Below are 14,535 nucleotides of genomic sequence, written 5' to 3'. Positions count from 1 at the left end.
CATCAGTTCTTTGACTCTAGAGAACCCTGACTAACACAGAAGTTGGTACAGGGAGTGGTTCTAGAGCAGAAGTATAAGGATGAATCTTAAGACTCTGGAGTTGACTTAATAATTCACCAGCACCTTCAATTACTGAAACCTCTCCAGATGCTCTCTCTCCTGGGAGCTTGGAGAATATGGAAGGCCGGTGGTGGAAACTATATTTCAAGCTTAAAGAAGCTACTGCCTTTGATTATCTTGATCCATTAATTGTGACTGGCGATGAATTAGGTGACCTGGTGTACAAAGCTTTCTACAAGTTGGGGGGAAAATCAGAAAATGGTTTTGCTGGCTTGTTGCTCTTAGTATCTCTGGACAAACTGATGAAGGAAAAGAATGAGCTGTATGATAAAACCGAACGACTCCAGATCAAGTAAACAATCTAAAGGTCTCTAAGTGTGTCCTTGAGAGAATCTTCTCTGCAGCAGCCAGAGGGCTCAAGCTGCAGACAATCAACTGAAACCCTCATTATAAGGTTGGCTGAATTACAGGGAAAATTCAAGTCTCAGCTCAGAGGGTGTCAGCAGTTAAAGTAAGGGTATCAATTGGCAAAGAATGGGATTCTATATCTTGAGACGGGGATGTGTGGGAGGACTCTATTGAAGCTGAGAAATTTTGAATCTTCAGATTCTCAAGGGTTTACCTCACCTGAGGAAGTAGTACCCTCAGCCCCACCCCTTGAAACAATGCCCTTTTCATATGATGAAATTAATTCCTCAGAGTCTGATAAACCAGCAGTGACTTTCTCTGAAGAAAATGCCAGACAAGACAATACTGATGCTTCTCAAGGCCCTCCAATAGTTTCTTCTAGACCTAGAACCAGACTCAAGGCAAAGCAGGCTCCTAGAGAGGTAGAAAGTGTGGTCCATGAGGAAATGCGCTGCACTACTAAGGAGCTTAATGAGTTTGCTAATTCACTCAAGCAGAAGTCTGGGGAATGTGTGTGGGAATGGATTTAAGGGTGTGGGATAATGGTGGAAGGAACATAAAACTACATCAGGCTGAGTGTATTGACATGAGCGCTCTGAGCGGAGATCCTAGGTTTAATATGGAAGCTCCCACAGTTAAAAAAAAAGGGGGGGCGTGTCAGAAGTTTGTTTGAATGATTGGCTGAAGCGTTTATCAAAAGATGGCCTACTGAAAAGGAGTTGGAGATGCCGGATATCCCTTGGCTTAGTGTTGATGAAGGGATTTTAAAGCTCATGGAAATTGCAATCCTAGAGTGGTTACATTGTGTAAAACCTAATCCTCTTCAAGGGTTGGAGATGCTGCTGCTCAATTAGATGAATTAAATTCAATGGGCTTAATTGGGCCCAGAGGTAACAGGGGCCAGGTGGCAGCATTGAATCACCCAGAGTCAAGGTGATCATAGTTATAATAGTCAACGTAGACAAAATGTTTATAATGACATAGCCTGTAATGGTCAGCACAGGAGAGGTGAAATTTATAATGGCATGACTCATTCCGACCTTTGGTACTGGTCCAGGCATAAAATAGGAAGCCTACTGCATATCTGTTTGATCTGTATAAGCAGAAAAATTCTCAAATGAAAGAAAGGCTACACTGGATTGTGGCAAAAGGCAATCTCGGCCAGTCAATTTCCAGACTTGAGCCAGTTTGCAGACTCAGAAGCCCTTGGATGAAGGGGTGGCCAGGTTTCCCTGAGGAAGGATCTTGATCAGATACCTCAAAGTTTTGCTGTTAGCTTTTCTCCAGTTCTTCCCAGAGGGACCTACGGCCTTTTACAAGGGTAACTGTACACTGGGGGAAAGGAAATAATCAGACTTTCCGGGGTCTATTGGATACTGGTTCTGACTTGATGCTGATCCCAGGAGATCCCAAGAGACATTGTGGCCCTCCAGTTAAATTAGGGGCTTATGGAGGTCAGGTGATTCATGGAGTTTTGGCTGATGTCTGACTCACAGTAGATCTAGTGGGTTCCTGAACACATCCTGTGGTCATTTCCCCAGTTTCAGAATGTATAACTGGGATAGATATATTTAGAAATTGGCAGAAGTCTCATCTCATCAGTTTCCTGACCTGTGGAGTGAGGGCTATTATGGTTGGAAAGGGTAAACGGAAGCTTTTGGAGTTGCTTCTGCCAAAGAAAATAGTGAATCAAAAACAAGTATTGTATTCCTGGAGGAATTGCAGAAATTACTGCCACCATCAAGGACTTGAAAGATACAGAGGTGATAGTTCCCACCACATCTGCCTTTAACTCTTCTATCTGGCCAGTGCAGAAGACAGATAGATCATGGAGAATGACAGTTGACTATCAAAAATTGAATCCTGTGGTAACTCCAATTTCAGCTGCAGTGCCAGATGTAGTTTCCTTACTTGAACAAATTAACACATCTCCCGGTACCTGGTATGCAGCTATTGATCTAGCAAATGCCTTCTCAGTACCTGACCCTAAGGACCACCGGAAGCAATCTGCTTTCAGTTGGCAAGGCCAGCAGTATACCTTTACAGTTTGCCTCAAGGATATGTTAACTCTCCTGCCCTGTGTTATAACTTAGTTAGAAGGGTTCTTGATCATCTGCCTCTTCCACAAAATACCACATTGGTGCAATACATTGATGACATTGTGCTGATTGGACCAAGTGAGCAGGAAGTAGCAACCACTTTGGACTCGTTGGGAACACATATGCATGTATCAGAGGATGAGAAATAAATTCAACTAAAATTCAAGGACCATCTACCTCAGTGAAGTTCTTAGGAGTCCAATGGTGTGACACATGAGAGATATTCCTTCTAAGGTGAAAGATAAGTTATTACACTTGGCCCCACCCACCAAGAAAGAAGCACAAAGTTTAGTGGTTCTATCTGGATTCTGGAGACAGCACATTCCTTACTCAGGCCTATTTACCAAGTGACTCGGAAAGCTGCTTGCTTTGTGTGGGGTCTGGAACAGGAGAAGGCTCTCCAACAGGTCCAGGCTGCTGTGCAGGCTGCTCTACCACTTGAACCATATGACCCAGCAGACCCAATGGTACTTGAGGAGTTGGTGGCAGACAGGATGCTGTTTGGAGCCTTTAGCGGGCTCCTAACGGTGAACCACAGAAGAGACCTTTGGGATTTTGGAGCAAAGCTCTACCATTATCTGCAGACAACTATTCTCCCTTTGACAAACAGCTCTTGGCCTGCTATTAGGCCTTAGTGGAAACTGAACATTTGAAACCAAGTTACCATGTGACCTGGACTGCCCATCATGAGCCGGGTGTTATCGGACCCTCCAAGTCATAAAGCAGGACTGCACAGCAGCAATCTATTACCACATGGGAGTGGTGCATACTCACTTGGGCCTGAGCAGGTCCTGAAGGCACAAGCAAGTTACATAAAGAAGTTGCTCAAATGCCTATGGTTTCTACCTCTGTTACAATGCCATCTGCTGCCAAGCATGTACCTATAGCCTCATGGAGTGTTCCCTATGATCAGCTGACTGAAGAAGACTAGGACACTGACCGCTCTGCACATTATGCAGGCACCACCCAGAAGTGGGCAGCTGCAGCATTACAACCCCTTCCTGGGACAACCCTGAAAGATACAGGTGAAGGGACGTTCTTCACAGCGGGCAGAACTTCGGGCAGTACACAGGGTATTACAATTTGTTTGGTAGGAGAAATGGCCAGATGTGCGATTGTTCACTGACTCATGGGCTGTAGCCAATGAATTGGCTGGATGGTCAGGGACTTGGAAAGATCACAATTGGAGATTGGTGAGAAAGAATCTGGGGAAGAAGTATGTGGATAGATCTCTCCAAGTGGGCAAAGGATGTGAAGATATTTGTGTCCCACCAAGAAGACTTCAGCTGAGGAGCAGTTCAGTAATCACATGGCTAAGATGACCCGTTCTGTGGACAGTCAGCCTCTGTCCCCAGCCATCCCTGTCACTACTCAATGGGCACATGAACAAGGTGGCCGTGGTGGGCCGAGATAGGGGTTGTGCTTGGGTTCAACAACACGGACTTCCACTCACCAAGGCTGACCTGGCTACAGCTGCTGCTGAATGCCAGATCTGCCAAAGCTGAGACCAACACTGAACCCCAGATGTGGCACCATTCCTCAAGATGACCAGTCAGCAACCTGGTGGCAGGCTGACTACATTGAACCACTTCCTCGGTGGAAAGGACGTTTTGTTCTTACTGGAATAACTACTTACTCTAGTTATGGATTTGTCTTTCCTGCACACAATGCTTCTGCCAAAACCACCATCTGTGGACTTACAGAATGCCTTATCCATCATCCTGGTATTCCACATAGTATTGCTTCTGTCCAAGGAACTCATTTCACAGCCAGAGAAGTGCGGCAGTGGGACAACAATCATGGAATCCACTGGTCTTTCCATGTTCCCTATCATCCTGAAGCAGCTGGTCTGACAGAAAGATGATGGAATGCCCTTTTGAAGATGCAGTTAAAGTCCCAATTAGGTGGCAGCAGCATGGAGGGCTGGGGCAGAGTCCTTCAGAAGGCAGTATATGCTTTGAATCAGCGTCCGATATATGGTAGTTTCACACATAGTCAGGATCCATGGGTCCAGGAATCAAGGGATGGAAAAGGCAATAGTTCCACTCACCATTACTCCTAGTGACCCTCTAGGAAAATTTTTGCTTCCTGTCTCCACATCTCTAGGTTCTGCTGGCCTAGAAGTTTTGGTTCCAGAGTGGAGAGTGCTCCTGCCAGGAGCCACAACAAACATTCCATTGAACTGTAAGCTCAGACTTCCTCCTGGTCATTTTGAGCTTCTAATGCCCTTAAACCAACAGGCTAAGAAAGAAATAACAGTGTTAGGAGGGGTGATAGATCCAGATTACCATGGGGAAATTGGATTGCCTCTCCACAATGGAGGCAGGAAGGATTATGTCTGGAGTGCAGGAGATCCCTTAGGGCGTCTCTTAATACTACCAAGTCAATGTGAAACTACAACAGCCTAATCCAAGCAGGATGACAAAGGACGCAGACCTATCAGGAATGAAGGTATGGGTCACTCCTCCAGGAAAAGAGCCTGGACCTGCTGAGGTGTTTGCAGAGGGTGGAGGAAATACAGAATGAGTAGTAAGGAAGGTAGTTATAAATATCAGCTAAGGCCATGTGACCAGTTGCAGAAACAAGGATTATGAAGTAATATAAATGCTTCTGTTTTATTTTGTTAACACATTTATATAGCTATTTGTACTTTCCTCCAATTTCTTTAACATCAATTGGTATATAAGTTGAGATACTAAAAGAATGTTTCCAAGAGACATTGCCCCATTGTAAATTTACAAATGCATTTGCGATTGTACGAGAAAGAGTTAGGTCATGTCAGGTGTATTCATGACCTCATTATTGTTTCATGTGGACATGAGATATTATTTGTGTCAAGTTGACAAGGAGTGGACTGTAATAGCTATTCCTGGTTGTCAACTTGATTATATCTGGAATGAACTACAATCCAGAACTGGAAGGCTCATCTGTGATCCTGATCTTCAGGCATAGTGCCAATGAATCCCAGGAGACCAGGCAAGGAGATCTCTAAGTTCAAGGTCATCTGGGACAAAGCAAGTCCCAGATCCAGGCATGGTATGTGCCACACCTTCTGCTGAGGACCTTCAAAAGGACATTGGAAGAAGGAAGACTCTCTCTTTACCTGCTTGCCTTGTGGGACTGAGAAACTACTAGATCCATAGACTTCTATTCACAGCTGACCATTGTTGGGGAGTTGGACAACAGACCATAAGTCAACATAACAAATTCCCTTGCTATATAGAGACTACCCATCAGTTCTTTGACTCTAGAGAACCCTGAATAGTACAGCCTGATTGTTGGTTTTTTGAGACAGGGTCTTACTACAGTCACCCATTTTCTCTGCTGGCAGAATCAGGAATTACAAACATGTGTCACATCCTCCCAGGATAACTGAGGCAGATATCAGATGGGCTCTAACATGCCCTGGTGCACCCACACATACACTGAAAAAGGTTTTCAGGCTGTGGGAAGGCAGCCTGTCTCTCTTCTCCAAATAGTTAAGGAGCCTGGATTTTGTCCATGGCTTTTTCTTCAGCTCGTTTTTACTATGGCAACTTAAACTCTCAATACATCTAATTCTCAAATAGCTTTCTTTTACTTGAACTTGTTTTAGGCTTTTGTATCTGCATTCTACACACTGGCCAACACCGTCAGATATAACAGAAACACTGAACTCACATATCCATGATGAAACCCATTTCTCCACACTTGCTCCTCCTTGGCATCCTGGCTCTTATGGAATGATTATGCACCTAGTTATTTAGTAGTAGTCACTGTCTGTTGAGCTCTCCAATCTGTTTTGTCCTTATTTTCTGCTTTATCCAGTCCTTTCTCACCGTCTGAACAAGACCACTGCAAGAGCTTCCTAACTGATCTGTGCATTCATTCCTGTTGGTATCTCTTCATGACTGTTACTCCCTTGCTTAAACTATCATTTAGCTTTGTTTACCTGTAATAGCATTTCCCAAAGTTTTATATGTGAGCCCAAAGTAGAATAAGAAAAGGCCAACTATATGCTGGGGTCTTCAGGTGCAACTAGGCTTCACCAATGGCCTCTCATAGACTCTCTTTCATGGTGCCAAGCCTCAAATCCCTTGCATGACCCCTTCAGTCCTGGGCCGTAAACTATGACTGAGGCTGCACCTTCACCAATGGCCTTCCCTGGCCTCTCACAGTTCCAAGCCTCAGCTGTTCTTCATGACCCCTCCATGCCTTCAAAACCAGTACTACCTGGGTGACTCTTACACATTACCAAGTCCAGCTGCAGCACAACCGTGGTTATCTCTGGAACACAGCTTCTTTGTGCTCTCAGAAAACACTTCCCAGATTTCACCTCAGTGATGCTGGTTTCATTAAGGGTGAGAATGGATGGCTCATTAAGTCCCACTTAAAACATTCCATGGCTTTCCAAATCCAAAGTCCCCAAATCCACATTCTTCCAAACAAAAACATGGTCAAGCATATCACAGCAATACCCCAGTTCCTGGTATCAACTTCTGTCTTAGAGTTTTACTGCTGTGAACAGACGAATGACCAAAGCAAGTCTTAAAAACAAAACAAACAGAAAAAAAAAAACCACCCATGAACCCATGATGGTTATTCTCAGTTGTCAGTTTGACTATCTCTGGAATGAACTACAAATCCAGAAATGGAGGGCACACCTGTGAGATTTTCTGTTTGGTGAAGTGTGTGGATCCACTTCTAGTCCAGACTTTAGGTAGGAAGAACACCTTTGATCCGATCTCGAGGCAGGAAGACACACACCTTTCTTTAATCCAAATCTTAAAGCAGGCAGACATTCCTTTAATATGGGCCATACCTTATGCTGAAAGTCTATATAAGAACATTGCCTTGCTCATAAGTCCATTTCTTCACCAGCATTGGGGCCTACTTTCTCAGGATTCTAGACCAGCTGAGACATCCAGCCTTGTAGGACTAAGCAACTACAAGATTCTTGGCCTTTCTGGACACAGCTAGCTACTCTTCTATTAGCTGGACTGCAGCCTGTCAGTCATTTCAATAAATCCATATATGTAGATATGTATCAAAGGATTTCTTGTTAGTTGAAGGTTTTAAGAGAAAGTCACTGACTTCACTTACCCTTTAAATTCGTCCCAACGCGGCTGCGTTCCCGATCTCCAACCTGCTCAACTTGACTGAACTTTCTTTTTTTTTTTTTTTTTTGGTTTTTTTTTTTTTGTTTTTTTTTTTTGTTTTTTGAGACAGGGTTTCTCTGTATAGCTCTGGCTGTCCTGGAACTCACTCTGTAGACCAGGCTGGCCTCGAACTCTCGAACTCAGAAATCCGCCTGCCTCTGCCTCCCAAGTGCTGGGATTAAAGGCGTGCGCCACCACCGCCCGGCTTGACTGAACTTTCGAAACCATTTTATTTTACTTTTTATTTTTTGAGACAGGGTCTCACTCTGTAGCCTTGGTGCCCGACATGGCAGCACACGCTTTTAATCCCAGCAGTATGTGGAAGGGGAATATAATTGGAGATCTGTAACTTAGAGCCGAGCTAGGGCTATATATAGAGACCCTGTCACAAAAAAAAAAAAAAAAGCAAAACCCCAAAACCAATCACAAACTATGTAGCCTACGTCCTCAAACTCAAAGTACCTGACCCGCGCCCCGGAATGCTGGAATTAAAGGCGTTTAGCCACGCTAGGTTTCCAGCTCCTCTTCAAAGTCGGGCCGCCTACATTTGCGAATTTTCACCGCGCGGAGGGCGGGACTTGAAGGGAACCTTTGATTGGTCAGCCTGACTCGTGACGTTTTCCCTCTGCGACAGTTTCCCGAGGTGCCTAGCTCCTAGCGGCACAGAGAGCGCCGAGAGAAGCAAGATGGCAGACGTGCTGGATCTTCACGAGGCGGGGGGCGAGGATTTCGCCATGGATGAGGATGGAGACGGTGAGGAGAGTGGAGGCGGCTGCGGGAAGAGGGGAAGGTGCGAGAGGAGAGTGCAATAGGAGAAATTTTCGTGGGATGCGACCCCACGAACTGGGTCTCGAAAAGATAGACTCCTCCCCCTTCGGAAGGAATTAGGGGCGGAACCGGGAAGGGACTGAAGCCCGAGTCCGTGTCGTATCATTCCAGATAGTCTAGGAAACGAGACAGGTTTTTTTTTTAATGACGTATTTTTGTTGCTTCTTATTTTCTCACCTGGAATTCTAGAAAGCATCCACAAATTAAAAGAAAAAGCGAAGAAACGGAAGGGCCGCGGTTTTGGCTCCGGTGAGTGTGGGGACTAGGGTAGAGTGGTCTAATAGGGAGAAGTTCGCGAATTTGGGGGTGCGATGGGAACACATTTGGAGGACAGTTTTCGGTGATCTGGTATGTATTCTTTTAGAAGAGGGGTCCCGAGCGCGGATGCGGGAGGATTATGACAGTGTGGAGCAGGATGGCGATGAACCTGGACCACAGCGCTGTAAGTAAATAGGACCTGTGGGGAGTCTGGATGGATTGGCACTTAAATGGAAAGTCAAGAGTTGTTTAACCAGTCTCAGGAAATTGCTTATTGTGGTTCTTTTTGGAATTTTTCTCTTTTAGTTTGTTTGGGTTTTTTTGTTTTGTTTTGGGTTTTGTTTTTTGTTTTTTGATACAGGGCTTCTCTGTGTAACAGCCTCGCTGTCCTGAAACTCTTTTTGTAGACCAGGTTGGCCTCAAACTCACGGATCTGCTTGCCTCTGCCTCCTGATTACTGGGCTTTTTTTTTTTGTTTGTTTGTTTTTGTTTTTTTTGTTTTTGTTTTTTGAGACAGGGTTTCTCTGTGTAGCCCTGGCTGTCCTGGAACTTACTCTGTAGACCAGGCTGGCCTCGAACTCAGAAATCCGCCTGCCTCTGCCTCCCAAGTGCTGGGATTAAAAGCGTGTGCCACCACCGCCCGGCTGGGCTTTTTATCTTACATGTTTATACAACACCTTCCACTACCCAACAGCTGTTGAAGGTTGGATTCTCTTTGTCACTGGAGTCCATGAAGAAGCCACTGAAGAAGATATCCATGACAAATTCGCTGAATATGGAGAAATAAAAAATATCCACCTTAATTTGGACAGGCGCACAGGATATTTGAAGGTAGTTTTTCTTGCTTCTTTCACTTTACTGATTTACTTCACTTTCTTCACTTCACTGATACTTTTATATGTTCCCCTAGGGGTATACTCTAGTTGAATATGAAACATACAAAGAGGCTCAGGCTGCCATGGAGGGACTAAACGGTCAAGACTTGATGGGGCAACCAATCAGTGTCGACTGGTGTTTTGTTCGTGGTCCACCAAAGGGCAAGAGGAGGTAAGATGAAGGGGCGGGACCACATTTATCTTAGTAGAGGGGACATGAGCAAGATAAATAAGGGTACTGTATTATCTCTCTGATGGATTTCCCTTCTGTGTTTTCGTTTTCCTTAGAGGAGGCCGAAGACGAAGCAGGAGTCCAGATCGGAGACGTCGTTGATAAATCCTCTGTTGACCATGTGGTCTCTCTATGAGTCCATTTGGTTATGCTGTCTTGGATAACCAGGGCTAGAGCGGACCTTGTGTTTATATTTAATTTCTTACCCTGTCTACTTGGTATTGCTTTGAGTTTAAGAAAAAAAAAATAAATGTTCCATTTTGTTTTCTACATTTAAAACTATTTTACTGTTCTGGACACAGAACAACTACAGTGAGGCATTCTGAGTGTTCGTGAAGATACTTCTGTCTGATGTGACATTCTGAGTGTCTAGAGAGGCTCAAGGAGACTGCTCGGCATTTCCTTTTCTTAGAAGATGAGAGCAGGGGTAATGAGATTTTTCTTTTGGCATTAAGGAATGAGTTTTACACGCCCTTGTGAACAGATGTGTTATCAGTGTCTCTCTTGCTTCTCTGTCAGAGTCTTGTGCAGCCCAGTCTGGCTGTGAACTCACCGTACTGCCGAGAATGACCTTGAACTTGTGATTCTTGCCTCTTCCAGGTGCTAAGATTTAACCCATGGGCCACCATACCAGTTTATGTGGTCCCTAGAATTAGAACATGGAGATTTGAGATGCTCAGCCAGCTCTACTTAGAATATGGTGCTGAACTGTGAAGTTTGTTAGCTTGAGTTCTATGTAACAGTATGCACACCTTTGATCCCATTACTTGGGAGGCAGGTGGATCTCTTGAGTTTAAGGCCAACCTGGTCTACAGGAGAGTTCTGAGTTCCGGGACAGCCAGGGCTACACAGAGAGACCCTGTCTCGAAAAAAGCAAAAAAAAAAAAGCCATTGGTACCCCTTTATCATAGTTTTTAGCTGAAATGATTTTCTCTGGTCTGTCTGTAGTAACTGATCTGTTGTCTGTGTAGGTCCCTATGTGGCCCACCCTGGCTTCAGACTGGTGCTCCTGTCTCTGTCTCCTCAGTGCATAGTGGCAAATATTAAAACTTAACATTTTTTAGATGCTATTGGCCCTTCTCTTCCCTTTGGTAAATTGTTAGGGGTTTGGGGTTGAATTGGTTAAGAATGTATTTTAGTTTAGATTTGCAGGGTTAGGGTGCCTTGGTGGTTTCTGATAAGATAGATTGAATAAGTATTAGTTTGGGAAAAGATAGGCCTGGTTCTGATTTCTAGCTGTTCTGGGGTGTTTGGAGGAGTGAGCTGAGCAATCATGAGGTTGTGAGAGCTGGTAAACTGCGTCAGCCAGAGAGGCAGTCCGTGAGCTGCTCGGATGGGACATGAGCACTTAGTTGGGAAGATCCTCTTCTGTCTCGTTTCCTTATATTTCTGGACGTTCCTTGTGCTTTGAGAAATACAAGAATAGCTCATAAGGGATCAGGAATATGATTCGGTTGGTAGAATGCCTGCCTAATGTGCACAGCCCTGGGCTGTAACAGGACCAGAATGGGTATGATACTCCTGCTGGTGATCCTGGTGCTTACTGGGGAGGTGAAGACTAAAGAATAAGTTGAAGTCATCCCCAGCTACATAGCTAGTTGGAGGTCAGCCTGGGTCATAAGAGATACTGTCCAGTCGGGCAGTGGAGGCGCACGCCTTTAATCCCAGCACTTGGGAGGCAGAGGCAGGCAGATTTCTGAGTTCGAGGCCAGCCTGGTCTATAGAGTGAGTTCTAGGACAGCCCAGGCTATAAGAGAAACCCTGTCTCGAAAAACCACAAAAAGAGATGTTGTCCTGGGGGAGAGGAGGTGGAGTGGGGAAAATTCAATTTATTGTGTGGCCTTCTAACTCCCCTTTTCCTACAGAACTTAACCATGTACAATAGAAACCCTCTTTTTAACTACTATGACTTTGAAACTTGAGCTTAAAAAAGTAAGCAATTTGTTGCTATTCTTAATGTCATTCTTTTTTGGTTTTTCGAGACAGGGTCTCTCTGTGTAGCCCTGGCTGTCCTGGAACTCACTATGTGGACCAGGCTGGCCTCGAACTCAGAAATCTGCCTGTCTCTGCTTCCAAAGTGCTGGGATTAAAGGCATGGGCCACGCCTGGTGCTAATGTCATTCTTTATACTATAAAAATTTCAAGTTTTATGTGTTAGAAATGTATGTCAATAGTTTTCTTAAATTTATATACTTTGAGTTTATGTGTATTGGTGTTTGCTTACTTGTATATCCATGAGTGTGTCAGATACTGGAGTTACAGGCAGTTGTGAGCTGGAAGAGCAGTCAGTACCCTTAACCACTGAGCCATCTGTCCAGACTCCTCCCACTTCCACCCCATTTTCTCTTTTTCCAGGCTAGTGTGGAGCTCAGAGATCTGCCTGCCTCTTCCTCCCAAGTCTAGGAACTATAGTCAGGCTGTTGCTGCTGCTTTATAGGCAAAGACTTAAAACTAACTAGCTCACACTCGCCTGGATCCCAGCTACCTTACTAGTATCCCTCCAGTGCTAGGTTGTGGAGATTAACAGGTGCTTCACCTTTTAAAAAAAAGAAAATTACAGGTGTTTTCCTTTGCATGTTTGTGTACCATTTTCATGCCTGGTACCTGCTGAGGTTTGAGGGGTTGTTGGATCCCCCTGGAATTTACCTCCCCTGGAGGTTACAGATGGTTGTGACCAACATATCAGTACTAGGGATTGAAGCTGGGTTCTCTCTAAGAACAAGTGTTCTTAACCACTGAGCCAACTGTCCAGCCACACTTATTCTTTAAGATGGGATTTTTCCTCTTAGCCATGGCTGTTCTGAAACCTGCTCTTAAGACCAGGCTTAGAGTCACTACATCAGCTGGCTTCATTCTTTTTTGGGGGGAGGAGGGAGGCTGGAGAGAGCCATTTATCCTTTTTAAAATTTTTTTTTTTAATATCTCAACCACAGTTTCGCCCTCCCCTCTACTACCTCCTCCCATCCACTCCTCCATTTCTCTTCAGAAGGCAGGTCTCCCATGGGTATCAACTGTCGTGGTAGGTTAAGTAAGACTAGGCACCTTCTTTCATTAAGGCTAGATGAGGCAACACAGTGGGAGGAAAGGGTTCCAAAAGTAGGCAGCAGAATCAGAGACAGCACTGCTTCCACTGTTAGAAGTCCCACAAGAAGACCAAACTACACAACTGTAGCATGTGCGAAGCAGTCTCATGCAGGCTCCCTGTTGAGCAGTTCAGTTTCTGAGCCCCTGGGCCCAGCTTACTTGATCCTGTGCATTTTCTTGTAGTTGTTCTGTCCCCTCTTCTGTGGGATTCTCCAAGCTCCACCTAATTTTTGGCTGTGAGTCTGTGCCTCTGTTTCATCAGTTGCTGTGTGAAGCCTCTCTGACGACAACTGGGCTAGGCAGTCTATGAGTACAGCAGAAAGTCATGAGTCATTTCAGTGTTCCCCTCCCCCATTCCTGTTTGGTTCTGTCCTAGGTTGCTGGGCTATCCAGCCTCTGCTGCCTGGCCTGTTGGGCCCATCCCTCTCAAGCTGGACCAGTCAGTCATTGGTTGGCCACTCCCACAATTTCTGCACCACCTTTACTCCAGTACATCCTGTAGGCAGGACAAATTGTAGGTTGAAGGTTTTGTGGCTGGGTTGGTGTCCGTTCCTACACTGGAAATCTTGCTTGGTTACAGGACATGGTCAGTTCAGGCTTGTATCCATTGCTATGAGTCTTAACTAGGGTTGCTTACCCTCATAGATTCCTGAGCTGTAAAATGTCTTTCCCTGACCTGGAGGTTTTTCTGTACCAATGTCCTAGAGGAGGTGGGACAGGAAGGATACTAAGAGGTGGAAATAAACCAAAGCCATCCTGAGGGGAAAGATGCAGATACAGAGAATAGGGTGTGTGTGTGTGTGTGTGTGTGTGTGTGTGTGTATATATATATATATATATATATATATATATATATATATATAAATTTTATTTTACGTGTATGAATGTCAGCCTGGGGGCTGGAGAGATGGCTCATCTGTTAAGAGCACTGATTGCTTTTCCAGAGGTTCTGAGTTCAATTCCCAGCAACCACATGGTGGCTCACAACCATCTGTAATGGGATTCAACACCCTCTTCTGGTGTGTCTGAAGACAGCTATAGTGTATGCATACATAAAATTAATAATAATACCTGGTGCCCATGGAGGCCAGAAGAGAGCATCAGATTCCCTGGAACTGGAGTTAGAGACAGTTGTGAGCAACCCTTTACATACTAAGAATTGAACCCCAGTCCGTGGCAAGAGCAGTAAGCACTCAACCACCAAGCTAGTACCCCTGAAGTCAGTCTCAATATGTAGCTCCTGCCAAATGGAATGGAATTCTAGATAAGATGGCTTTAAGCTTTCAGCAGTCTCCAGCCTCTGCCTCCTAAATATTGGATTTAGAAGTATGTACCCCAACATCACCCAGCAAAATGTAGGCATCTGGCATGTAAATCCTAACTTGGCAAGAGATAGCAGCCTCTCTCCCCTAGGATTCATTGCCAGTGGCAGCAAAGCATGCAGTGCAGTAACTTCCCAAGCAACTACTGTGTAGCTAAATTCAAGTTCAGCCTAGACTGGAGCCCTGACAACTTACTCCCTCATCTAGAGCAAGACAAGCAAGAAACCACAT

The 14,535-nt window shown here is 44.9% G+C and overlaps 1 protein-coding gene across 2 annotated transcripts; it reads left to right on the top strand.

The window, feature by feature from the left end:
- The first annotated feature begins 8,350 nt into the window (after positions 1–8,350).
- Rbm8a (RNA binding motif protein 8A) lies at positions 8,351–10,170 on the top strand. Of its 2 annotated transcripts, none has more exons than XM_028789793.1 (6): positions 8,351–8,458; positions 8,723–8,782; positions 8,901–8,975; positions 9,486–9,622; positions 9,702–9,838; positions 9,955–10,170. In XM_028789793.1, the coding sequence occupies exons 1-6, from the start codon at positions 8,392–8,394 to the stop codon at positions 9,998–10,000; spliced, it is 522 nt and encodes a 173-aa protein (XP_028645626.1). In that variant the 5' UTR covers positions 8,351–8,391; the 3' UTR covers positions 10,001–10,170. The 2 variants fall into 2 exon arrangements, with proteins under 2 accessions (XP_028645626.1, XP_028645624.1); XM_028789791.1 differs by having other exon boundaries at positions 8,898–8,975.
- Positions 10,171–14,535: the final 4,365 nt, after the last annotated feature.

This window comes from Grammomys surdaster, unplaced genomic scaffold, assembly GCF_004785775.1.
Source record: "Grammomys surdaster isolate TR1022 unplaced genomic scaffold, NIH_TR_1.0 125849, whole genome shotgun sequence".
Lineage (NCBI taxonomy): Eukaryota > Metazoa > Chordata > Mammalia > Rodentia > Muridae > Grammomys > Grammomys surdaster.
The sequence above is the reverse complement of the archived record's forward strand: the minus strand, read 5'-3'. Positions and strand labels throughout refer to the sequence as shown.

What these genes read in the sequence shown, in the direction of transcription:
- Rbm8a (XM_028789791.1), top strand. Translation starts at nt 8,392, where the DNA reads ATGGCAGACGTGCTGGATCTTCACGAGGCGGGGGGCGAGGATTTCGCC. An exon ending in CATGGATGAGGATGGAGACG is followed by an intron (nt 8,459 to 8,722) that starts GTGAGGAGAGTG and finishes CTGGAATTCTAG; the next exon opens with AAAGCATCCACAAATTAAAA. An exon ending in GGGCCGCGGTTTTGGCTCCG is followed by an intron (nt 8,783 to 8,897) that starts GTGAGTGTGGGG and finishes GTATTCTTTTAG; the next exon opens with AAGAGGGGTCCCGAGCGCGG.